Source organism: Thunnus maccoyii, chromosome 2 (genome assembly GCF_910596095.1).
Source record: "Thunnus maccoyii chromosome 2, fThuMac1.1, whole genome shotgun sequence".
NCBI lineage: Eukaryota > Metazoa > Chordata > Actinopteri > Scombriformes > Scombridae > Thunnus > Thunnus maccoyii.
The window spans coordinates 29,996,353-30,024,157 of NC_056534.1; the positions used below are offsets into that span (position 1 = coordinate 29,996,353).

Sequence of the window (27,805 nt, forward strand, 5' to 3'; positions counted from 1 at the left end):
ACACACACACTCTCTCTCAACCACCACACACACAGCGCAACCATACCACCCCCTTTCCTTTTATCCCATCAGCCCAAACACAAACACAAACAACGGACGCCAAGACAACCACGACCTTGACCTGGAGTTGGCAGGTCAATGATATGTTACGAAAAAAAAACTGTCATCAGCTTCCTTGCTTCATCTCTTAATAAAACCTATCATCCATCTACCCCCGCCCCTCAAACTTTCTAGCCATACATCCAAAAGTTATACTTGGCTTGACCTCCATTTTTTGTTTTGTCCTTCACCAACCCTGATAGTGGGCTCAGGCCGTCCTGGTGTGACCACGCAGCTCTCACTGATATTGGTCATTTAGCTAATGGAGGAACGAGCTAACAGGATTAGCTCGCAGGCCTTCCAAAAGGAGAAGGAGGAGGAGGAAGGCACAGAGACAAGAGGCACGGGGGACGCAGCATGTCACCGCCATTTCCCAAAGTTATCAGTCGCCTGGGCTCGGGGAGCACTCACACACACCTGAAAAGTGATTATGCTAATAGCAAGTCTTTGCCAATATTCATAAGTGTTTATAGGTGTTGGAGTGAGTGCCTTGGGAAGACGGAGGGTTGTCAATACAGTGCCTCTTAAGAATGCCTCAGCCGTAACTGCCGTTAATGTGATTACTACTCTGTTTATGTCATTAGGGTATTCACAGTCAGGGATTGGACAGGGGTGAAGGGTGAAACAGGAGAGGAGAGGTTGAGGAAGAAGGTGGTGAAGTAAGGGAGGCTCCCATTAGAGCTCTTCCTCAGTGTCCTGCATTTTCTAAATTCACTCTCTTCTGTATGACTTTCAAATGACTTGGCTGATGAAGGCCAGGGTGGAAAAAAATGTTGACATATGAACTATAATCATTCATCAGTGTGAGAGCATCTTTCATACCTGGGTGTTCTTCGTGGCCCACAGATGTTTTATCTATCTCTGCATCCGTTTGTATCTGTGAAAATACCTGCTAGAGCAGCTGTCTGGCCTTGACCTTTTTCCTTATTTCTCTAGCTCTCTCTGTTTGTCGGTGTTTCCCTGCCACAGCCACACACACACCCGTGCTCATACACTCACTTCTTTGTCATGGGCCAGACTCGTTGTGGTGCGCTGAGCCACTGGCCACAGACAAAAGGCTTGTTTGACCAACACTTGTTCCTGAGACAAAGCCGGATGCAGGAAATACGGTTTACTAAACAGAACACCAGCCAGGGAATGGAGCAGGCCTAAATCCCAGCCTTTTACAAGTCTGATGTGGACCGAGCCCTGCAACGCTGGCTGGTGTTGAAGTCACACATTACACAAATGGGAGAAACTAACCACTAACCACTACACACGCTGAAAGAAAGAAAAAAAGAATATAGAAAGAGGCAGTGAGAAAAAGAGAATGGAGACCTGAGAGAGAAAAAGCGGGGGAAAGAGAGAGGTAGACTGGGAGAAGAAAAGCCTAGCTGGCATGAACAAGCAAGAGGGGGGAGGCAGATCTCCAGATAAAGATGCATGGTGGTCTTTGAGGGCCTGTGCCCAGTATAAAGTAATCTGCTGGCTGTGGCTTTGTCTCCAATCAGACTTTCACACTTCTTACCTTTCCTTTCCCCTTCTCCTTCTCCTGAAAGTTGATAAGAGCAACAGTGGAACTGAGGCGTCTCTCTGAGCAACTAAGAAACCTTTATGGACAGATGGCACCCACACAGGGGCCAATGAATGCATGCACCATACACAATAGACAAGCAATGTGTGTGTGTGTGTGTGTGTGTGTGTGTGAGGAAGTCTGCATATTTTTCATATGCATGTGCTTTTGCATGTGTGTGAGTGTTTCTTTAATGGCCGTGCATGCTCATTGTTAGTGAGGATGACCACATGACTGTGTCCATGTATCCGTGCATTTATGTGTGTGTGTGTATGTGGACATTTGTATGTAATACACTTGCCACAATCATTTTAAAATTAGCATCACCCTATGCTGTCTGTTTCCCTGTGTAACCTTACTCCCTTTGATCTTTCCTCGGTTGAACTGTGTTTGAACTGACCATCCACCCACCCATCTATCCGTCCGTCCGTCCATCTCTCTATCCTTCCATCTATCCATTCATTCAGACTAAGCCCAGCTGGGCAGCTTCGTGCTTGGGTGCGGCTCGGTCCGGCAGACCTTATAATAGTCTGGGCCAGCCGTGTCTCTGATGCAGATCATTATTTGCTCTCTGCTTACCAACGACGGTGGGAGGCCGCACGCTGTTGTTTCTCATCCTAGCTCTAATGGTACAGTGAAAAGACCTCTGGGCTTCTAAGCTTAACCAGTCTAATTAAATGGACTATCGCTTATGTAAGCATCCGCAGAGATTATTTATTGAGTTGGGATGCGCTTCACAGGATCAAACTGCCGTCAACAAAAGTCAACGCTCAATGGAGTAGGTATTAAATAAAGGAGTGGAATCAAAGAAACTGCAAACTGCCAATTGTCAGTTTAAGCACACATATCCAGGTACATAAGAAGACTTAATCAAGCAGGAGTATTTTTGGACTCGGGCAATATCCCAGATGGGCAAGAAGTCTCTTAGCACATCAGAGGAGAAATGTGAAGTGTTCTGTCATAGAAAAGATACGCATGTCTCAATAACTCCAGCTTAGGGGAGGAGAATAAAACAAAATAGGCCAATGTGGAATATAACAGAATATAATAATTCATTCAATGGAAAACAATACAATACACAGAATTTGCCTTCTTTTCTTTCAAAATAGAGGCTGCAACATTCAGATGAGAGCATATGCTGTCTTTCCTTACAAGCATCATCCCTGTTTGAAGTGCACAGACAAGATAGCCTCCATAAGACATGAGGCCAGCAGCCTGAGCTTCACTATCTCTGCATAGCTCAGCTTATGACAGGCTGGCGTCCCTGCAGAAAGGATGGAGGGGGACCAGGGAGGTCGACTAGCTGCACATTTCTGCATAAATCTCCAGATAGATAGTATCAGGAGAGGAGAAACAGGGGAGGGAGGGAGGCAAGCAGCGGAGGATGATAAGGCCCCCAGGGCAGGGCATTCGACACTGTCAAAACTGTTTTGTCTCCAGCTATTGGACGAGTGGAGCGCGTTATGAGCCTGCATACCATTTGCCAGTACGCGATTCGGCTTCACCGGAGCATACAGGGCCCTGTATCTGACCTCCCCGCTTTCCCCCTCTTCAGTCTTCACCGACATGCAGGGAGATGGACAGAACAGCACAAACACCACATGGAAAAAGACTATGAAGATTTGAAGTGAACACATTTCAGCAGCATTACAAGACAGCAAACAAAAAAGCTGTTAGTCAAGTTAGCTTTACTTGTGAATGTTCTGAGCTACATGAGGCAGAAAACTAACAACTATAACATATATCAAAGCAAACTGAAATGGCAATAAGGAACAGAAATCACAAAATAAATCCTACAGACAGCAATGAGACTGATGTTTAGCAGGACTTGCTCAAAGACACTTCCTCCGCTCTCATTTCTTGTAAACATTATCGAACTTCTATGGGACACTCTGGACTGTGAAGTGTGATACAAATTTTCACATCCTGTAATGTTTAAGGAACAAGAGCCTTTCCTTCCTTAGAAATGGTCACTCTGCTGCCAACTGCATGAAGCGATCCTATGAAAAGCAAAGACCTTTCCAGATAATGTTGGTGTTACTGTTATTTGTCCACCCTCTGTGCCTTTAGTCCCATACTAAGTTAGTACAAGTAGTGGACTAACTCAATGTTCAATGACCGGCCAAAAGGTGCAGAACTACAGTACGTGTCACTCGAGATTCACACATGCAGTGTGCACCTTGATTGTCTTGCGCAAACATGTACACACACCCACACTCAAACAGCCAAAATAAAAACAATCTTTTAAAAAATAAAAAATAAAAAATGAAGTTAGGTGGCACTCATGAGCCCATTGTGTTGAATGAGTGAGGCACTGTTGAAAGAGTGGAGGGTAGTGTGAGAGTGAGCCAGCACGATAGACACAAAGACAAGGCAAAGGAGTGAGGCAAAGAGAGAGAGTGAAGAAAAGTTGAAGAGGAAGAGTGGGCAGTGAGGGTTAGAGACTTTGCCTGATCTACAGGCACAGACCTGCAGTCACGGTATCTCTGAGCTCACACACACACACACACACACACACACACACACACTGAATCTGTCTGGACTGAGTAAACACTTCAGCCTGTCTGGAGGATATAGTCATTCCCTCTCCCTCTTGCTCTCTCTCCCTCATGCAGCCTGCATGCTCCTTCGTTACTGCTTCTTCCATCACGCTACTTCCTTAACACGCTCTGATGACAGCACTGAGAGAGGTTAAAGTGCCTCAAAATCCATCCATCAGGCAAGTGTGTACAGGTACTTTTCTCCTACATTTGCCTCAGGTTCCCCATCACTGTAAATAATATTTCTAAAGAAAATGAGACACATAGAAAAGGCAAGGAAACACACAAAGGTGCTCATCATTATCTAAACAGCTGTAGGACGCCACTGAAGGGGTTTGAGGGACTATGTGGAAGGTTTGCCACACACATACCACATTGTCATGTCCTGGTCCTGAAGCGGAAGTAGGGAACTGTTAGAAAACACAAAGTTACCACTAATGTTGACCCCAGTTGTTTGTTCCTGAACACGCTTGCAGTGGCCCCAGAAGCTCTCAAGCATGGGCCATCATTTAGATACCACTGAACAAGGGCTGTTTTAAACATGCAGTTATTTTTCACCCTGTCCTACCACCTCAGGGTGAGAGGACCAGGGCATGTGAGCTCGGGCCAACCATAGCAGCTCGTTATGCATACGAGCCTCAAGGCATTGTGGAGGGACATGGCACTTTAAAACAAGAGGGCCAGTGTGTTGGAGTGTCCCGTGGCCCGGAGCTGTGGAGGCTGAGGGTTTAACACGCGTCCCATCTGGTGTGTGTGACTGTGCACACGGTGGTCGAGTGGTTAAGGAAGTATCAATAGCTGGACTCTTTAGATTGAGGGGTATCTCAGGGTCAGAAGTAGCTCGCAAATCCATTTTCTTTACAAATAGAAAAGTGGGAAGTCAAGAGAGATATGCTTGTACATTTGGTGACCGCATAACTGAAGTTTGGACTTTGGATGACAAGTGACTCTATCACAAGTTCAGTGTATTTTTTAAAAGTTAAATTCACTGCATGTCATAATGGAATAGCAGTGAGACCTCAGTGCCCCAACCCACCACCATCCATTCATCCAACCAACCCTTTTCCATTCCATTATTAATTAATCAGGGAGAAAACAGTGTCGGGCCACTTCTCAACCCATACGCTTTCCAAATCCTGATTAAAATTGCAAAATGGCCTCCTGTTCAGCCCTAATTCAACCCCTTCAAGACATTCTGACAGAAGCAGGAAGAGACTTGGCAGAATGTGGAAGTGGTCACATATCCAAAGTGACCTACAAATGTTTCCTTCAGTACTCCTCTGCTCAATGCTAGAACTGACACTAATACTGCTATGACTAGCCTAGAGGCTTGATACCAAACAGGGCCACACCTTAACTGTGTGTGCTGTTGTCCCAAGCACATTTTTTAGCAAACTAATTGAGTTCTGTCAAATGAGTTTGTACTGTACAAGCCAGTGAAAGGACCATTTGGTTAGAACCGGGTGAAGGCAGCAAGTTAATACCTACATGTAACGTTTACCATCAATAACATTCTGTAAGATGGATGGGCCATATGCTTGGCAATGGCAGGCCACGCTCCACACAATTCTTCATCTCCAAGGCTCGCCGTACCAGATTCCTGCTTACTAATTGAAGACATGTGGTATGATCAGCCTCTATAGTAATGCAAGAGAGGCGAGTAAAATGGTGGACAACAGGACCTAGTGCGGCCCAGAAAATTAACATCGGAAGCCTTTTGCTCTGTGTTTAACAGCAGGCAAATTCTGCATTTATATCAGTGATACGTTTAACATTGTGGCACTGTAAGTACATATAAAAAATCACTTGTGATCATTTTTAACACAGCTAACTGTGTCTTTTCAGTTACATCCTGTGCACACCCACACCATCACTGTTAAAAATACAGCATGTGGACCCTTCCGCTTATTCTCCCTAGAGGTGTGTCAGGAACATGCATAGGTCCAAGCAGTAGCGAGCGTGATATTAATTAAGGTAGCCAACCTGTAGGTTCCTTTGTGCCCAGCTGTAGAGCATAAATCAGGCTTTTAACGAGGCTAAGGCCCTAAGATCTCAAACCGTGCTGGAATGCTACCTGCACAGCCATGCCAAAAATCTGTCTGGGTCTAGGGCTCCTATAGATCACTATGTTTATAAGGGGGGCTATAGCGACCTACCCTGGGGAAGAGAGGAGGGTGTGCTGAGCAGAGGAGCAAAAAAAGGAGGGTGGCAAAAGGGGGGCAAGAGCTATTTCTATTGGGTCATCAGGTTTAAGTAAACGTGTGTTGTTGGTGTGGAAGTGGGAAAGTATGCATGTGTGTTGCATGCATGTATACAGTATGTGCTGCACCACAACTTATTCTCCTCTGTTTTAATGAGAAAAAATAATAAGATAGATAGAGTTTGGAGGAGATAAAGACTGAAGACAGAGAAGGAGGACAGCAGTAACAAGTAGAAACCTCTCCAGTGGGTCAGCTACAGAAATTATCAGCAAAAAAGCAACAATAAATTCCTTTTCTCTCGCTCATGACATAGTTAATACATGTCATAGAGAAAGCTTTAGACCTCGGAAAGAGTTGATGAGCAGGATATTTGAAGAAAGCCTGTGTGCCTTTGGTGACAGAAGGATTTATTCACAGACAGCTGCAGGACAGGACACACGCATGTACAGACTGACTGGCTGGCTGACTGTTTGACTGGTTGAGTCCATCTAAAAGCCATAGTTTCTGCACAGAAAGGGTCCGTGAACTCAGACATTCCACAACAGGCAGTGGCAAGACACGCTTACACACACACGACAAGTAGAGCCGATGCATGGGCATGATACAAGCACACACACATTTACACTCATAAGAACATACTACGTAGCCACACAAAGAGGTCAGAACTAAAGCAATGTGTTGAACTGCACTGTAGTTTCATTTGCATTAAATAGTACAGCAGTACTTTACAATACTATGAGTGCACTCCTGGACAGCTTACCAGGTAACAAACCGTAGGCCTATATAAATAAGTCAGTGTGGAAGTGTGGAAATTTGGATTAATGGCTGATCAGGGGATGGGTAAAGCCAGTTTCTCAGACTGCACTCTGCAGCACCACCTGAGATTTATGGACCAGATGTTTGTGCCATTGCTTCTCTGACGGACTATAAAACTTCATTTACAGAAGGCAACAGTCTCAATGTAAAGCGTCACCAACCAGCTGAAATTTCGCTGCGTCTATGCAAATTTCAAATCATTTAAATATGTAATTCACAAACGGCTTTCATTATTGGGAATTCTTGTGCAACCCTGCAGTTTCTCTCTCTCTTTCCCTCCCTCTTTTTCTTTCTCTCTCTTTCTCTCTCTCTCTCTCACAGGAATGTAACTCAACTCCCTGCCAACATGAACTCAGGTTCTCAAGATCCACCCTGTCATTTTGAGAGGGGTAGACAACCCCTGACTGATGCAGGGGTCACTGGGGCATTGACCCCAGTGGACTGCTTGTATTGCATTCCGAGAAATGAACTTTGTAGGTTTGCATAAGGTCTAACTGTAAAGATCATATGTGCTCATTCCATACATGTCCAGCTGATATGGTGTGGGCCTACAGAAAATCCAGGGAGGGGAAAGTGCCTGAGATCGCTTTCTGGACGACCCGATGGCTATCTTGTTTACCTTTGACACTGCCGTGAAGAGAAATATAAAGACATAAAAATATATGTTTGCTTTTAAAAAAACATGGCCTTTATTGCTCTCGTCCGGTTTCATCACCTTTGCAGTGCACAGAGGGGTAGCTGATGAAAAGAGGAGTTAAAAGCAGTGAAAGAACAAGAATATTATCTGAAGAGGAAGGGGTGTAGTTGAAGGGTGTCAAGAATGGCGTAAAAGCTGTGGAGAGGAGGAGAAGAGAAAAACAAAAGAGTGGTGGACAACTTTACACTGCAGCACCCCATTCTAGATTACATTAGTGGCAGCTGCTTCCTTTGTGTGGTTTTATGGCCTGGCCCCAAGAAAAAGCTGCTAAAATTTCATTTAATCTGGTGCAGAAACTCAAGTGTCTGTCAGCCACTCAAACAAGGGGGCCTAAAAGCACCATGCTCTCAGATAACTGAGGCAAAATAACGCTAATAATATCTCTCTCCATGGCCATACAGGCAGACATTTTGTGTAACCAAAGAGGGCTTGCCTGTGCCGCCGGTGCATGGGAAACTGGCCCACTCTGCAGTCCAGGGGCAGGCCCTTAATGGCGGGTGAGAGAGCCAGACAACGTCCCCCTTCTTCCCTCTTTCTCTCCCCCTTTATCTCCACCTCCTGTTCATCCTTCCAAGTCATTAGCTTATGTTAATCGCTAAAACTACCAAGAGTGACCCCCAATTTCATTTAGTATGCCACTATACTTAACACCAGATGATGACACAGCTGCTACAACTGATTTATTAAGATAAAATAATTGTATGACTGAGCCTATATTTTGTGCTAATTTGTATTACTTGTCCATATCCTCAGACTTTGACACGTACAGTGTCTGATGAGATAAAAATTCAATCCTCATACATTTTTCCAATCGTCAGACAACTGCACCATGTTCAAATATGCTTTATAAGTTAACTCTGCAAATTCTGGACAAATTACTTTAACCAGCAACTTGACAACAAAATGAGCTAAAAAATGGAAATGCCAGCATTATCCTATAAAAACAAATGCTATATGTCAACTGCTTACTCAACATCCTTCTCCTAAAGACCCAGATACCCAAAAGTAAACACAAAAAAGCCCCACAACATTTTGCTGGCTGTGTTAGCCTGACACAGGGATGGAGTTTTGACAGCAGTGGTAACTGACAGAAAGCAGCAGTACAGGCAGCGGTTAAGGGCAGCTTCCTTCCTGGGCTTTGGGTTTTACAAAGAGACATGTCCACATATGTCCACATACATGGAGATGGGACTACTTTGGCAAGTGATGCCAATGCTGTAGCTTAAGGCAAGAGGAAGAGGAGGAAGAGACGCAAGGGGCCCCTTTCCTTCGACTACTAAGATAATATGATGGCAGGATTGGACGGGGGAGGAAGGGGTAACTGAGAAGAGTCAGGAAAAGGCCAAAGCACCAAGCAGAGATAGAGAGACAGAGGAAGTTATAACACCCCGTCCGGACCAGATCTGCTCTCCTTCAGTTCACATGGAGCACATCCCAGATAACAAAAGTAAGCTAGCGATTCTATATCCCACAGGAGCAGGTCTCACTTGCACACAGCTCATCCTCTCAGGTTTGGCTTAGGCTTAAGAGACTGACACTTCTATGTGAGGATAATAACAATGAAGTATGACCACCACATAAATGGAAGCAGTCAACAACTTTTCTCCTAGTCGAGTAAGATGGGCAGGTTTTTCTCTTCACTGTCACACAATTCTAAGAATTATTGTAATTCTAATGCAATTATTGTAATTCTAATGCCTTTTTGCTTCTTGTTGACCATGTTGAGTTAGTGGCGTCTGTGCAAAGCAAAAAAGTGCTGAGAGGTGATGGGACCTTAGAGTTTGACTATATAATATTGGTGCTTACACTGGTAACTCTGCGGTTAAGAAAAATTGAATGACGTCAACTAACTTTAAAAGAATAGTTCATTTTGGTAAATACACTTTTTCACTCTCTTGCTTAGTCTGTGTTAGATGGTAAATATGAAGCTATGGCCAGCAGTCAGTTAGCTTAGCTTAGCATAAAGACTGGTAACGGCGAAAAAGCTAGCCTGGCTCTGTCCAAAAGTTGTCCACATTGTATATCATTTGTTTAATCCAGTCAAAAACCAAAGACTTAAACCGACACATTGGAGCAGTTATGTAGTGGACTATATCTTGGCCAGGCGCAGTGACTTCCTGGAGTCTCCACTGGTTGCCTGGCAGCCTCACAGAGACAACAGTACCATCTTTTAAATCTTTATGCTAAGCTAAGAGAAACTAGCTGCTGGCTGTAGCTTCATATTTGAAGCACAGACATTAGAGTTGTATCAATCTTCTCATTTAACTAACAGCAATAAAGAAAATAAGTTTATTTTTCACAATGTCAAAACTTTTCCTTTATTCTTGTGCTTCTGGTCAGTTCTTTTAAAGTAACAAAAATAGAGAGCAGCGTGCAGAAAATTTGAGCCGATTTTAACTTGAATTGCTCAGAGGAGGTTATACAAAAGAGCACTTTGAATTCGTTGAGAACAACTTAATAAACATGCTGGCTAGGGGGAAAAATTCTAATGGACATAAAGTCTTACCTTTTCCATGTAGAACAGTGTTTACAAAAGCAACTAACTGAAGAAAAAAAAAAGGAGAAAAAGAAACATTCAAAGGAAAAGCAAGACAGAGACACAAATGAGTGCTAATGAAGGCATAGCAAGCTGGGGAGAGGGGGGCGGAAGAGATGGGCGAGGGCAAATTAACCTTTTTAATTGGAGAGTGGTAGCCCTCTTTGGACCCTGCAGTTGAATCCAGAGTGCTGACAGATGATGAGAGGGAAATGGCAGGCCTATTACAGGCAATCTGGCCCTGCAACTTGGCAGACCACAGCAGTACCAGAGCCTGGGGAGAACAGGGCATGTCCAGCATGGAAAGCACTCCCTGCCAGACCGCTCATTGGCAGAGAAGGGCTTGCCTCAATAAAGGTATAAATAGAGAATGGTTATCTTGGCACTTTGAACTATAGGGTAAAGGCTTGTCATAAGGGAGTCTGGTTTCTTGTCTGATAACAAAATACTACCTGGTCAAGAAAAAGGAGAAGGGCTTTGCTTTAATGAAAGACAGAGAGAACCAGTCTGACAGGTATGAGAGAGGAGAACGGCCAGAGAGGGAGGTGTGGAGGTGAAGAAACGCACACACAATTCACACACTATTTGGGTCCACATGAATTTGTACTCATGCACTTGCACACACCCATTTTCAAACCCAGTACATCTGCCCGGTGTTCACCAAGGAGCCAGATGCAAGAGAAAGACATCAGAGAGGATAACTTCCTGTCTGTCTGTGTGTCTGGATGCGAGAGCCATGTTTATGTCTGGGGATACAAGGAAAACAAACATCAAGGTCAGAGAAGCTGGAGTCTGTCCAAGCGATAGATAGCCCCTTCTTAACAGGGCTGCAGGCCTGTTTTAACATATGGCCCCAGGAGGACACCAAGATTTAGACAGAACCCTAAGGCAGGATTTCTTATTGAATATCAGGACCCTTAAAATCTCACAGCTATTTCCCAAGATGAAGACTTTTCACCACACATCTGAGAGACGAGCACAATTGACATCAGTAAAAGATCTGATCTGAAATACCACCTCCTGAAAATCTGTCTTCGCACATACATATCTCCAAACCCATTTCATGCCATGTTCTCTCCACTTAACGACAAACGTCTCATTTATTGTGTCACTGTCCAGCAGGCAGTTGGTGTAAACATAATCTTGACGCCTGGTCTTTAATGCTGACCCCATTAGCCAGACATTCATGGACATCTCTAGGTCATCACCACTAAGACAAAGAATCATCAGTCCCTACCTCTGTTCTTCTCATACTCCCCTTCCCCCTTTTGTCTCTCTGTCAGTCCAGCTCTCAATCCACACCTTCTCCTTTGCTGTCTTTCTCTGCCTTTGTCCGTCTGTCTTGCATTATGTATTATAATGCATCTAGAACAAGGCACAAGCAACTTAGCAGACCACATTGGGTCGCTTTTAGTCACATTATGCAAACCCATCCAAGGAATGCTACATGGAAGTGTGTAAGTCCACAAAGTCCCACACTCTTCACTTAAACGCCCATGTTCATGCACACACACACACACACACACACACACACACTCTCTCTTTCAGCATCAGTGTCCTCTCTCTGCACCTCATGCTCACAAACTCTCACTTGTAAATTTCTCCCTCACTCTCTCCGTCTTTGTATCTGTCTCTGTCCATAAACACGCACACACATACACACCAGACACATGGCCGAAGAGAGCAGACTACCATCTGGGAGTAGTGGCCGGCTTTGTCTGGGGGGGTGAAAGCGCCAACACGACCCCCCTTCAACACACACACACACACACACACACACACGCACACACACACACACATAAACCATACACACAACCCTTGCAACGGCCCCCGTCGCCCTCCCTATCCAACTGCTCTAAGTGTGAGAGCTCTTCTCATACAATCTGCGCATATACATATGCAAATTTGCAGGGGGGCATTATAAAAACAGCTATCATCACACACACACACACACACACATACACACACACACACACACCCCACACACACACACACACACACACAAGATATTTAGTTGGCTTCAGTGCCAAGAGTTTTGGAAAAGAAAACATGTTTCTGAGAAATAGAGCAAGAGCTGGAAGGCTGGAAGAAAAGAGCAAAGAAGAGGGAAGATGAAAAGAAGAACCTTCTTTATAAATAACAAATTAATGTGAGCATGTGTGAAATACATGCAAATGGGATTGCATGCATTTACATGGACACACACATAAACACATGCACACACAGACACGTAAACATACATTATCCATGTTTGCCCTGCAGCACGCATGTGATGAATTTATACATAAAAACTCACTCAAATCAGTCAGTGGCGACTCTTGACATGAGATGTATCACAACCGTCCTTAGATTTAACATCACATGTAGGCAGGAAGTCCTCACAGACAATCACCATGACGCACCGGACTTCAATACCTTAGTTTGGGGGATGTAAAAATGCTTTTACGTTTTTTTCATTTGATAATTATGCAAAATTGCTTAATACATTAGTGTTAAATAAAGAACTTTCCCCAAATAAGACAATCTAAAGTTAGGAACGTTTCCTGAAAAAGCATTTACTGCCGAGTTTTGATGCTTGACACTTTTAGATAATCATACTTTGATTCATGACAAAATTCAAAGAAAATTAATGAATTGAAGATATTTGATACGAGTTGAATCAGCTTCTACGCAGCTGCACTTGAACTTGAAGTCTTTTGTCTAGTGTCCATTAGTCATAATCAAAGACCACAAGGCCCTGAGCAAGGACAGAAAAAGACAAGAGCAAGGCAGAGAAAAAGACAGAAAAAGAGAAAGACAGACACCTGCAGCACCTGTCTGCTGAAAAGCGACACCTAATCCACTCCTATTCTTACGTAAACCACCTCATCATAGCTCCACACACAAAGTTTCACACTTTTCAACAAATCACTTTTCTCACCTCAGCGTTGCATTTAAGTGTCACAATTTCCTGCTAAAATCTGGGATTTTTATTTGATGTTTTAACTGTATGCGTCCACAACTGTCAGCATTAAAATCAATCAACAATGCAGTTCAGTCAAGACGACAGACAAGGAAAAGTGAATGCAAATTAAGAAATGCTACAGTCCTACGGAGATAAACTCTTGGTCCCTTGAATTCCTTAGATGTTCATGACAGAGCTTTCAGATCTGCCATCTTGAGGCAGGGTTTGTGTAAGAGCTGAAAGCATTTGAAGTGGAATAGTGAACAGCCTGCTCTCAAAACTCAAGGGACACATCCGAGTCGTAATTAGGAGAGGAGCTGCGTCTATATTTTATGGCATACACAGAGACAAACACATTCATAGACATGATTTCCATTACTGCCACATGTATTCATATATATATATATGGATCCATGGATATATTCATGCATGTGAAGCTGACACACATAGAAGGTTTCTCGCCGACGCAGCACAACAGTCCATTATGTACATCTTCCATATCAAATTCTCCCCTCAGTTTTTACCGCTCTCATGTTTGCTGTAATGTTTTCAGTACACAATAGCAGCAGCGGTGTTAAGCTCATGTTGCCCCATCAAGAGGAAAGCACCAACAACAACCAAACACTTTTCCCTCCTCTTCCCACCCTGTTTACGACCGGATCCATTCGTCTCTCACTTTGTTCCCACGCTCCCTCGCTTCTTTTTTCTCTCCTCTGCATTGTCCTGTGCCCTCAGGTTAGAGGTTCTCTCTGTTTCCTCCTCTAAGCCTGAAAAACAGAAGAGGACGAGAGGAGAGAGCAGAGAGAGAGGAGGGCCAGGCAACCAGGCCTGTCCGTCTGCCTCCTTCGGCCTGGCTGGCTAACCGGTCTGAACTGGTTCTGACATAGGTGAACCAGAGACGTGTCCTTTTTCGCCTCTGGACAAAAAGGAACCACGGTGGCATTCCATCCACAGTCAGCAGGTACCAGGGAAGTGTACGTGTGTGTGTGAGCGAGTGCGTGTGTGTGTGTGTGTGCGCCTGTCTCCCAAGACCTTTGAGGCCTGGACCATTGCCAAGTTCATCTGTTAATGGACAGCTACTAGGAGAGCTGCCCCATCCCCCTCTTTCCCTCCTCTCTGTCTCTCCAGCAGCCATGCCTGCTCACGACCCCCCCTTAACCTCCCCAACCCCCAGCCAGGCCTGCCCAGATACAGGCCCTCACTCTCCCTCTCACTCCTCCTCCACTCCCTTTCTCTCCCATCCCCTGACAGCTATATCATTCCCTTTCTCCCTCTCCTCCTCCTCCTCCTCCTCCTCCTCCTCACTGCCCCCCAAACACTCTGTGCTTCTCCTATTCAAGATAAACAGAGTGCTTCAAGTTCAGGGGACACCCTGGGACCCTTTAACAAAGCCATCTATCATGCTGTCTGCCTGAGACTCCTTTGGCCATACCGGGCTCTGCTGCTGCTGCTGCTGCTGCTGCTGCTATGTCTCTCTCTAAATCTGTATGTGTGTGTGAGTGTGAACACACACTGGCTGGATGCAGACCAGCCAGCTAGCCCACTAACATTGGCTAACTACTTGTTCTAGCTGATCCCGAGCTGGACAATTACCCCATTGTGTTTCTGGCCCCTCCTGGCCCCTCCAAGACCAGAGCAAAGACAGGCCCCCCACCCCACCCCTTTTGCCAGTGCACCCCCTCTCCTGTTAAAACGAGACAAACTCACGGCACGAAGGCACGCCATGGAGCGAAGAACAGCACGCACACGTAGATGCACTTTCTCTCCACACCTCAGAGACTGACTCCACTGACCCCTCTACGATTCCCCTGAAGTCAAACTGTGGGACGATTAACCAAACTGTCAACAGCTTAATAGTCTGGGAATAAGAGACTGACAGTAGACCTAGGAGCTGTGTATAAACACTATGGAGATTATGAATGGTACACGTGAGAGAGAGAGAGAGAAGAAAGAAGAGAAAAGGCCTGTTCACACAAGGATCCTGCAAAATCTATGAGTTCAATGGTCTAGACAGCATTTTCCATCTTTCAAACACAGGGCTGCTATATGGAAATATTCTGTGGCAGGTCTTTTCCCACATGATGTGGTATTCCATCCATTAGTTTTCTGCTAATTAGGGATGGCCGATGTTCAGATTAAACTTTATGGTTAGTCTGGAGGCTGTAGCTTGTGGTGTTGCTGAACTGTAATGTGTTAGAGATGTGTTTCTGATAATTTGTCCACCCCATTTATATATCAGTGAGTGTAGACTAAATGTAACATGTAATTTACAGGTAAATAACTTCAATCATTACTGTAGTCTTACATGGAAAAACAACTCCAGCTCCTGTTCCCACATAACTCTGACAAGGACTATTGCCGGAATATTCACAAGTTAAAGTGTATGTAGTCAAAGGGCCAAAGAGAGAGTTTTTCCTGGCTAATAATTGTGACAAGAGCTGGCTAATCACCTCTTGACACCACAAGTTCACTCCAGGCATGGGAGAGGGACTAGCAGTCACGTCATGGTCACGCAAACACATTTTCTTTCTCTTGTTCTACCTCTTTCACTCCCTCTCTTCCTCCTCTTGCTCCTAGTCCTTACAGCTCTTTGCCACAGCGGCAGCCCCAAAAGCCCAGCAGCTGCTGTCCTCTGCAGCCTTCTAGAGAGGGGGACCGGCCTGCCGGTTTTAGAGCGCTAAATTATCCATTAGATGTTATCAAGTTGTAGCAGGGCGATGCCATTCTGCTAGGAGCCATCAATCTTTCATAAGTCCCAGGCACGGTGTGCATTGGGATGCACTACCAGAACCTCCCTACCACTCCCAGTACACCACTAACCCCATCCAACTCGCTGGATTGCACGCAAACACGGACATGTACACACAGTCAGGTGGACATCCACACACACAGTCAACAAATACACATGCTGACATAAATGCAGCCAGGTACACGCTCTTGCACTCAAGCTCTGCAGAAACAAGCTAGACGGAGCTTGTTTAAGGAACATCCAGTTCTACAATTCTTTGCCTTGTGTCTTTTATCCCTGTTTCCTCCCTGAACAAAGCAAACATTTTGGGCCAAGCATCAAAATTTACACTGCCTAAACCGTGTTTCACTACCTCTCAAACTAGCTTCCTCTGCACGCTCTCTCTTTTTTTCTCCCCTCCTCATCTCTCCCTCCCTCTCTCTGCTTCTTGCCGTGGCCTGGCAGGCAGGCAGGGCAGACATGTTCAGAATGCGCTCCGGTAATGGGCTAATCAAAAATGCAAAACAATTGGCAATTACCGCGCGGGGCCCTAATGGTCATTAGAATTTACAACAAGGTAATGAACTGAGAGTCAGCTCAGACCATGCATATTCATAAAGCAATCAGGCCTTTGAAGATTAAAGAAGCGCTTCAAATTTAAATGAGGGCGCCAGCATGTTATCAGTGAGATTCAGCCTGCAAAAGTAAAGGGTGCCTGGGACAGGAGTGTGCATTTATGAGCGTGTGTATGTGTGTGTGTCTGTGTGCGATGAAGGTTGGGGGTCAGTTTGGTGTGGAGAATGGAGTGGAGGTGGAAGTATGTGTGTGTGTGTGTGCGCATCCATGCATTAGTGGTCATAGAGTGTGTGTGTGTGTGTGTTGGACTCACTGGTGTGCCAGCTCGTGCCTGCAAGCTTTTGTGCATGAACAAAAGCAAACTACTGTACACCACCATATAGCCTAAAGTGATTCTAATAACCAAATTAACACTCTCTTAAAAATGAATGAAGGCCCTATCTTCTGATCATCATTTAAAAGTCGTGGGATTTGAATCTAAGATCAAATGTACAGTTAACTTGAGCTATTAGGAGGCAATGAGCTTTTGAACACAATACCCCCTGAGGAATACAGCAACCTATTAGTATACATTTACGAAATGGTGCAGCGGCAGACATGGTTTGCATGCACATGTACATGCTAAAGCACTCTAAGACTCTCTCTCACACACACACACACACACACACAAACAGTGGGCTGTGAGTTTTCACAAGTGTAACGTCACAGACAGGGGGCCTCTCTGTCCTGTATCTCTCTGGTGCAGATAAGACTGGCGAGACACAGCTGTAGATGACCACCCACCCACATACAAAAGGTACAAATAGACTCACACACACACATGTATACATTATCACACACACCCACAAACACACACGGTCAGACAGACCAAGCCCAGTGCTGGGACTTGCAGCGAGACAGATAGTGGAGGAAGAAACACTAGAGAGACAGATAGTGGACAGGATCAGTGGGTTCAGACTAACATGACGCCCTCGTCACTGTGGCTCTCCCATGGCCTCAGCATTATCGTCATGGATGTGAGAAAGACAAAGCAATAGTCCTGTAGCTCCACAGCCTTAAACCCTACAGTCACAATATGAACAGCAGAGGTTGAGCTGACATGCTAAGTAGTGATACAGGATGTGATAATGCAATGCAGACTCTCAGAGACTTAAAATAATTTTCTGGATCAGTATCAGTCAGTGACCTAAATGACCTTTTTATTTACAATGAAAATTATCTTGTCAAAATCTCTGTTCCCATCATAACCCCAAAACTAACCTGCCTACTTCCTAAAATACCGCCTCTCTCCTTCTCGCTCTCATCTGCCACTTCCTGAGCTACAGCTGTATCAAAGACACTTTTTCTTCTCTGTTTCTGTTCTGTCTAAAAATAAAGTCATTAACCTGCAGGTGGTGAAGCCGGCGGCTGGCATGACAGGCCCTGACGCTGTCAAATGACCCCTGACCCTGAGATGTGACTGCCTGCCACGCTATTGACAGGACAGCGGCAGGACACGCTTATTTCTGAGGATACTTTTTCATTCCGCGTGACGTGGCTGTGGACAAACAAGGTTGTTTCTGTCGTATAGCTTCGTTTGACAGTAGGTAGAGGGGATAGAGAGAGAGGCTGTGTGTGTATGTGTGCGTGTGTGTTTGTGTTCATGTGTGTGTGTGTGTGTGTGTGTGTGTGTGTGTCTTCTGGCTGGCTCTGCAGCCAAATCTGGGAGAGTGAGAATGAGCTCTAGAGTGGATGTTGGAAGCCTTTAAGAGGTGCAGACACGCTAATGTAGCCAAAACTTTGAGTTTCCAGTCCCTTGAGACAAACTACTGGAGCGATGCGTGGAGAGAGAGAGTGAGTGAGAGAGGGAGAGAAAGAGATAGAGAGACAGAGAGGAAAGGAGAGGAGAGAGAGAGAGGGAGGGAGGGAGGGGGCTGAAATAAGGATCATATGTTTCTGACAGATCTCATCAACTCACAACACATCATGGGGCCTCTGCCACAACACATTTATTACAGACAAAACACAGGTTCTCAGGAGGGGGTTTACACTGTACATGTGTGTGTGACAGTGTGTGTGTGTGTGTGTGTGCGTGCATCTGTAAAGGGGTGGCGGGGGGGGGCACAGTGTTGTGTTCATAAAACAGGTGTGTGTCTGTGTACATTTGTGGGTGGGTGCATGCGTTTGTGTGTGCCTCTTTTTGTGTGCATGTTTGTATTTGTGTGTGTCTGTGTGTGTGCATGCATACTTCAACTAGCCTCCACCTGAATGGCCTGAGGCTGTGGTACCAGGGTTGTTAGAAGACAAACAGAGACACAGGAAGCCCAAGCCAGGAGCCCCGAGGACAGCACACACACACACACACACACACTCTACTGCATACCTAACCTTATGTACACACACTCCCGCTGTCTGTCACACACGTACCCACCACCTCACCATAAGTTCTGCTTCCTGAACCCACAAAACATCACTTTAACACACATATACACCTCCTCTACCTCCCTCTTACACACACACACACACGTTTAGGCCCAGCCCGTCCCTCAGGGCCAGCGCTCTGTGCCAAGTCTGGCCTGGCATGGTCCACAGAGGGGTGTCCTCAGGCGAGGCTTGCCAAGTCAAAGACCCTTTCATGTTCAGCCTGCACGCCCAGGGTAGTAAAGCTTTAACAAACAGCCCGACACATACACACACAGACACACACACACACACATACACACACACACTCTGTCTCACACACAGAAAGCTATAAACAGTTTAAGTGGTCAAAACCACACTCATACACACACGTGCACACATATGCACATACATTAGCTTAACGCCGTGTCCGCACTCGAGATGTAAACATCCACTACACTTCAGCACTTGAATGCAGCCAGAGCCACTAGCACTCAATCCAACAACAAAGGCTGACGAATCTCCACTGACAACATTTGTGGGTGTTTAGAGCTTGGCTTCGGAATACAAAAATGTCCTCTATGAAAAATTCATCCTAAAAACCATTCCCGTTCACCTTCATTAAAACTTAGTGGAGCCCACAGCCAAAAATAGGACCAATTTTATCAGAGCCCAGGGCAACTGTAGGATCAAATTAGAGTCCGTTTTTTCAGACAATGGAGTGTGTATGTTGAAAATATTAGCTGGTGTCCGATAATTATAATGGCATGCATCTGTGCCTTTTCAGTATCAATTAAAGTGATCACCGAAACAAAGGCACACACCGCATGTGAACTTTCAAAGCGACCCATATGCACGCGCGCGTACACACACATTGACCACAGGAAAAAGATATCACTACCAAGGAGCCTCTCGCCCCCCACCACTCACACACTCTCCAGGCACTGCCCAGCCCCCCAGTTCTGCCTGACAGATACCCAGTGTGTATATGTGTATGCTTATGAGGGAGGAAGGGAGGGAGTGGGGTGGGGGGGGGCTGGTGGTTTGGAGAAAGGTGGCACGGTGCCAATACAGAGCCTGCTAAATACCTTTGTCTCCACAACACACAGGGACAAACAGGACAGGCAAGCTGCTGCAGGAAGACACACTACAGCCTCAAGAAATACCGCTCCGTTGTTTGAATGTTTTCCTCCTCATAGAGAAAAAGGGGAAAGGTGGCTGCCGTAATTAACTCAGTATCGATTCAGAGTCCAGGTTACAATGGAGGCAGAGCGCTGGAAAGAGGCAGAAGTGTGAGATGGTGGTCGATTTGAGCGGCTACAATGGCCTCATTAACACACATGGCTACGCTGGTGAGAATGCAAGAGGTGCTAATGCTGGGATGAATAAATACAGGCTACAGTAATGTAGCAATATGAGCATAAGAATGTGACACCACACTCATGAAATGTTTTGAAGAGAAACGATATGTAAAAATACTAATTATGGTATATAGGACATGATAAAGCCTGTATACAGTTGTGTGGTTACGCATCCTAAATCATAACAATGAAAAGCATCTTACTCCAATTACTCAGTGTAGAAAGACCAAGCAATCCTTCATCACACTGATAACAGTCGCATTTAGTTCATGGAACAATGAATGTGAATGTAAATAAAAAACATGAATCTACATCACTAGTCTGCCTGTTTAATAGTGATCATATCTTGTGAAATAAATCCACTTTTACACTACACTGAAGCCACATAGTTTGTGTGAGAAACCGTCATCTGCTCTTTTTCTGGGCCATCCATAATCTGGAGACAAGCTAGGTTGTCCCTATGCATATCTTAAATTGTTTATCATGCAAATGATGGCACGCAGGCTGCTCTGCCCTCTCCTAACGGCCCTGGGCTCCAGACTGCAGACCCCAGCCCCAGCTGCAGCCATGAGACTCCCAGACGGCCTCAGCTGTCCCATAGACGGTGACAGAGAGGCACAGCTTCATCTCCAGCTCTCGGTGTATTACAGACAACAACACTCCCCCCCCCTCGCTGCCCCCCCCCCCCACCTCCAAGTTCAACCATCCTGGGCGTCAGCTCCCTTACGTCCAGCAGCTTCTTTCCTAAACCTAGCGCCAGCCGCTGCCTGTATAAGCTGCTATGCATCAGCGTCAAATGACATTTCAAGAGACGGGTGGGGAGTGGAGGGGTCACATTCATTTGAGTGTATGCAGGGCGGCAGGATACAGTAAATCTATAAGAGTGTAACATGTAATACACTCTCCTAGAATAAACTGGACATGAATCCAGTGTGGCAGAGATATAGTGTGTAGGGACAGTATGCATTGAGATGCCTCATACCCATGTCAGCCTCTAACTGAGCGGGGTGAGAGAACATGGCAGCTAGCATATGGGGTATGGGGTGGCGCGCTGGCACTGCCAGTCTGGATCCATCAGTCTTGGATACCGAAAACAGAGGTTTGGGGAGCGCTGGCTTTTACACACATGTGACTGATGTGTGGTCTATTTTGCACAGTGGCTGCAAAAATCTCTTGTTATCTGCTATCCCACTATCATAGAGTCATGTTTTCTTTCTCACCTCACACAGAGAGGTTTTAAACCCGAGGAAATGTTAGGGCAGGATTATAACACGATCAGAGGAGGTGTCACATTAAGATGCAGCCTCACTCCACGTACAACCAAATTAATTTATTTATTTTAAGCTATGCAAAGTCTCTGTTCCACAATGTCCAGAGACATAAGGCCTATAAATAAAGCCCCGCTCACAATGCTAGTGACCTTATGATATCATGTGAACTCCACTGCATGATGATCTAAATGAGCAAAGAAAAGCATGTTCGAACAGCTGACAAGGCCAAGAGGCATGTCGGATTTGTATGTGTGTGTGGATGTGTGTGTACATGCCCGTGTGCGTGTGTGTGTGTGCTCATACAGAGGGCAGATGTTTAACAAACTGCACACTAATGAACAGTGGTCATTCAGTATGACAGAGGGCTAACTAGCTAACAACAGATAACAGTAGTGCCTTTAAAATGCCATCTGCAAAGCTGCAGCGCTGACTAATACAGTACAGTAGTGCACATTGTTGAGCGCTTCTCTCCATGCATTTAGACTGAATTGGCTTCAAATTAAATCACAACTGCCCAGACAATCAGCCCAATCTGGCACATGATATTGGATCTGTGAAAGGAAATGAATAAACATTCAAATAGGTTATGCTGGTCGAAATCAAACCCCACTCTGTAAAACCAGTCATAAGGGACCCACGCTTGTTTGCACAGCGACTCATGTTTTCACTACAGCCTCATTTAGCCCCAGTGGACAACCAACAAACCGACCAGCCGCCTTAAGAAGTCCTTAATTACTCAAATCAAGAAAAACACTGACAATTAGTGGCTGTAGGATTCTTCAAATAAACGCTTCTTCCTTGACAGTTGAGCATAATTACATTCTTTTCTATCTCTTTTTAATTTTAGCATCAAAGTGAGCCTTTGCAGGCGCATATTTGAGGGAACAAGAGATATGGCGGTGTAATAAGCCAGTGAGGGATAGAGATACATCTCTCACCACCACATGAGAGAGAATGTTGGAGGCCACAGGATCTGAGCACATCTGTGATGCAGCAACAAACCACAAGAAACTGTTTTTCTTTCTTTTTTCATAATCTGTTTCTTTGTCTGTCTCTATGTGTGTCTTTTTTTACTGTCTGCAAATGTTTCCTTTTCTCACAATCATTTTCAGGACGGCTGGTCTTCATGTGGGTTCATGGCTCAACTGAAGGAGATTCACCGGTCTTAAATGCAGCAGCAGATATTTCACACCTGGTTATGCAGATTAGATACATCCCCACTACTAGAAGCAAAACCATGGAAATCTGAGAAAGCAATTGTTCCTGTTTGAAATGGACTCTCTATGAACCTTTGAAAGTGTGACCCACTCCACGCCTTTAGCTCTTAAGTCACATGACAAAAGACTCACTTCCCACATTTTCTTTTCCCTGCCTCATCTGTTTACTCTTGCATGGCAGCCATTTTAATCTCCCAGTATGTTTACCTGTGATATTCTCCTGCTTGGGGATTATTCCTTGCAAGGGTGCAGATAAACAATCCTCATCCTGCGGCGACACCTGAACAGCTACCTCTACGGGGTGACACACCCTCCTCGGGTGCTGATGGTGGGTCCGCGAGTGTGAGGAGGACGTGGAGAGTGGCGAGGCGAGAGGGGAGGACGGTGGCCTGTCCAGAGGTTTGTCCATACAGAGGCTCCCGTGGCACTGCCTCCGTTTGTGTTCAATGAACAGCAGGATGTCAGCCAGGGGGAAGCGAGAGTGGCACTGGCCACAGGTCAGCAGGTCCTGGTCCCCTTTTAGGGGCTCGCCTTGAGCCACTCCCAGCCTGGGAGAGTCCTGAGTGTCTTCTTCTGGTAAAACACCTGACAGCGGCTCAGCTGGATGGGCAGACAAGAAAGAGGAATGTGAGATACAGTTCAGTGAGCAGTAGTGATTCTGTAGAGCTTATAAACAAATGTGCCAGTTATATAGAGAGGCAGTGGAAAGGCAAATTACTGAGTCTCACATTGCTGCAACACATGAAGACACCTACAGGAATAAGGTCAGGTTGTAGAATGTGTACAAAATATTTTTAGAAAGAATGAAAGAAAGAAAGAGCACACAGACTACTTCGATAAGGACTGACATGTTCAGCTCGCAGGCAGCAGCCAAACGATTAAGTTGCTTGACCCTCTTTATTGTGCTGCCAATCTCGCTTTTTTAATGAACCTAACACCTCTGAGAATCAAAAAATAGATTCTAATTTGAGTTCAAGATGATTGGACCCCATTTCGTTAAAAGTGCTGGGATCTCGTGAACCAAGGTTAGACATTGAGGGGTTGGATGTGGAGTAGGTCCCTGAAGTACCGACAGAGTGAGGGAGAGCGAGAAGAGAGGAGAGAAAGGAGAGAGAGCATTTTAAAAGAAGTAATCTAGCCACATGGTAAACGACATTGGGCGCCCCGACTGGGATGTTGAGATAAGATGTGATGAATTCTTGCCGCCGGTTCAATCTTTAATTCCATGTCGGGTCAGACGAGAAGGTGGCGAGGGACTATGCAAGATAGGCCGTGTTACCTGTATGTTCAACTGCATTAAAGATGAGGGAATTCGCCGCTATTTTACAGGAGCTTATCTTAACCAGCTTATGCCATGGACATAGGCGAGGTGTGTGAAGCTGGGTTAGGTGGAAAGATTTTCTTCAAACCAAATAATCTCATTTTGATGCCAAGCAAGAGTGATGTGAATAACTTTGAAAACTAAAATATAATCCTTTTTTTTCCAGACATAATGACTGCACCAGAATTCAAAGTAGTTTAGGCCAGTGTTTCCCACTGGGCTACAGAAGTGGGTCTGTTTTACCAACAGGAAAATCATTAGGCCTCTTTGTTTGCCATTTTAGGCTATTATGACTCACTGCGGATCAATAATTTCATCCAAACTCACTCTCTGAAAAATTGCATGAGGTAAAAGGAAAAGCAGGCCTATATTACTTTCATTTTACTAGAACAATAAATATATGTAATTTAAATGTATCAAGCATATAAGCTGATTTCCTCTCTGCCTGTATAAAAATGTAATTAAGTGTTTTTAAAGGACAAGTGTTCCTTTGCTAGAAAACAGCTCATCACAAGCCCCCCCAAAAAATTATGCAAAGTGTGATTATGCAGTCTTAAATATTTTTGTTGTACAAATAATTAATGAGAATTTAAACAAATAGAATTATTATGCAAAAATAAATGTAATTACAACTCAAATGTTCTCAATCAGAGCCCAAACTAGAAATTATATGATAAATGAAACCTCTTCTAGTGTTCAAAAACATAAAAGAAAATGTAGATATTTTCTGTAAACAGTTCCACACAAACAGGCCTTAAACTGTTTGTCTTTAAAACACTTTTCTTCTCTAATATTTAGGCATTAATTTCTACTTAAGCGATCCTCTGCATGCGCCTGGTCAGGCAGCGAAAGAACAGAGTCGAGTCAATTTTAGTTGCATAGCACATTTCATACATAGGTAAGCTCAATATGCTTTGCACTAAAACATTAAAAACATTAAACAAATTAGATAGAAAACACATATATAAAGTACTCCACATAAATAAAATAACCTTTCAGCCACCCATACAACACACACACACATACAGTACATAAAATATAGTTATTTACAACCCCTGTCCTATTCTTACTACAGCACTCGCACATGGACTACAACGCACACAAAGGCACACACACTGTTCACACACACGTACATGCACACACACACATACACACACACACACACACTACCAAAAACCTGAGAAAAGCAATGTTTTAAGTCTGCTTTTAAAAGGAGATACAGTTGCAGCAGATCTCAAGTCATCAGGCAGTTTGTTCCAGAGAAAACCACTCTAGTGACTAAATGCACCTTCACTTGATTTATATTTAATTCTTGGTACAGTCAGGAGACACATGCTTGATGATCTGAGGAATCTGATTGGGCTACAGCCAGTGAGCAGGTCAGATATATATTTAGGGGCCATACCATTCGGGCCTTGTAAACAAGCAGTAATACTCTGAAATCAATTCTATACTGTACCGACAGCCAGTGAAGTGTTTTCAGTACAGGTGTAATGTGTTATATTTTCCTAGTCCCAGTTAGCACTCTGGCTGCAGCATTCTAAATGAGCTGGAGCCTCCCTATTGTCTTTTTGGGAAGTCCTGCAAAAAGGGCATTAAAGTAATCTAATCTGCTAGAGATGAAAGCATGGACCATTTTTTTTCTGAGTCAGAGTGGGACAGGAAGCTCCTAAGTTTGGAAATGTTTTTTAAATGGTATAAAGCTGTCTAAAGTGGATCAAGTTCAAGTTCATAAGTGGCTCACAGGAGTACAATCATATTGCGCCCCCCACTGGCAAACCCATTGACAATAATCCCACAAATGAAGGCATACATGTTGCGAGAGCATAATTGGTTTCAACCGAAATGGGAGCAGCAGAATCACATTTACGTCAAAAACCTTTAAGAACAGAAGAAATGACACGAGCTCCTGATCTCCACCTAAAACTTAAATCATGATATCTGTATATTTGGAGGCGTATCCATGTTCTTTGACGCGCGTAAGAGTGCATTGATAAAGCAGATCCTGCTGCCATAAGACGAACGTTGGAAAAAAAAAAGATCCTGCAAACATAAATGCATCTCGACTGCGCGAAAACCCCTGTCATTCAATCTGAATCAATGCCCTGCAATTTTATCACACACACGCGCGTAAAACGACTTTCCTCCTTTTCTCTCCCGTCGCGAAGCAGAGTATCGCGCACGGAGATTCCTGTGGATTCATGCAAATGTCTCTGTTAATGACACTGCATAACCCATCTCACGTTTAATATGCGGTGTTTAAAAAGCAGCTTTGAGGAATTTGTGGCACAGAAACTATCCCTTCTAGGTAACGCACACGAGGTCTCTGCGCTGTGGACAAGTGGGTATGTAAACACCACTTCCCTGTGACCAAACCAGCTCAAAGCTGTGTAAATAAATTTTTACAGCAAAATGAAGAATGTTGGCTGTTGTGGTAGAATAGCTTTACAGGATACACCTGAAAACTTCTCAGCGAATGGCAGCAGAAGACTCGGGCTGCCTTCATATAGGCAAAGGTCTCTGGCCATAAAGCCCATGCATGCCCTTTAATGGCGAAAGAAACCTTGAAGGCTACGTTATACAACACATTAACCAACACAAGTTGAAGCTCTCTGTCACGTTGTTTTAAAACTTTCACCAGCACATCCCAGAATCATTATAACCTGTAGTCTTGGTTATGCGATTTGTACTTTCACTCAGGACAGCGGTGGGTCTGTACGTGGCCGTAACCTACCTATTGAAATCCCCCAAGGAAGTTGCCCTATACGAAAAAACACAAGAGGTAGCATGTTCGGAGGGGGAAGGAGCAAAATTAAGTCAAAATGCGATTTATGTCCACTTACGCGAAAACTCCCGTTTGCTCAAGTGCTGGGGTTTGCCTTGCTTGCGGCGAGACATGTTGGTTTAGTGGCGGCTTTTCAGCTGAGTTCACATTGGGAAATCCGTTCCTACAAGGTAGACTCCAAATTGAAATATCTTCATTGAGGCGTCTGACATCCAAAAGAGAGAAAAAACAAAAGTGAACTGCAGATCATACAGAGGGTGAAGCGTAGCGCGCTACGGGCTGTGCGGAGCTCTTCATGACTTTTTCGCAAAGAGAGAGTGATGGGGGTACGGCGAAGCCCCCCCTGAGCTGCAAGTTCAAGTGCGGACGTGACGTTCCTGCGAACTTGAACGTCAGGAGATGGACGGACTGAGACAGGCAAAACATGGGCAGGGCGAAGCCGGCCAGTGGGAGGGGGACAAGCCATAGTAAAAACCAATGGACACTCATTATGGACTACCTATGGAAGGAGGGGAAAAAAAGAGAAGAGAGACCCTGAGGACACCAATGGACAGAGGGGATCAAGGGGGCTGGGCTAAGAGAGAGAGAGAGAGAGAGAGAGAGAGAGAGAGAGAGAGAGAGAGAGAGAGAGAGAGAGAGAGACTTGAGTTGTCCAAGGAAGTGGAGGAGCAGAAAGCGCGTGAACCAAAGAGCGCATACAGCAGGGGTGTGTTTATTTTCAGCCTGATATGAATATGCAGTGATTATGTAAATTTACAGTTTAGATTAGAGGCCTGTGGTTG

General features: G+C 44.8%; 1 protein-coding gene across 1 annotated transcript in view; it reads right to left on the reverse strand.

Moving 5' to 3' along the window:
- The window catches only part of LOC121904674 (B-cell lymphoma/leukemia 11A-like), a 34,114-nt gene extending 6,579 nt beyond the window's left edge, over positions 1 to 27,535 (reverse strand). Inside the window, exons 1-2 of the mRNA XM_042422525.1 lie at positions 27,082 to 27,535; positions 23,125 to 23,517 (exon numbers count right to left, since the gene is read on the reverse strand). Coding sequence (XP_042278459.1) covers positions 23,125 to 23,517; positions 27,082 to 27,136 — 448 coding nt within the window. The 5' untranslated portion in view covers positions 27,137 to 27,535. The remainder of the gene's footprint in view (positions 1 to 23,124; positions 23,518 to 27,081) is intronic.
- Positions 27,536 to 27,805: the final 270 nt, after the last annotated feature.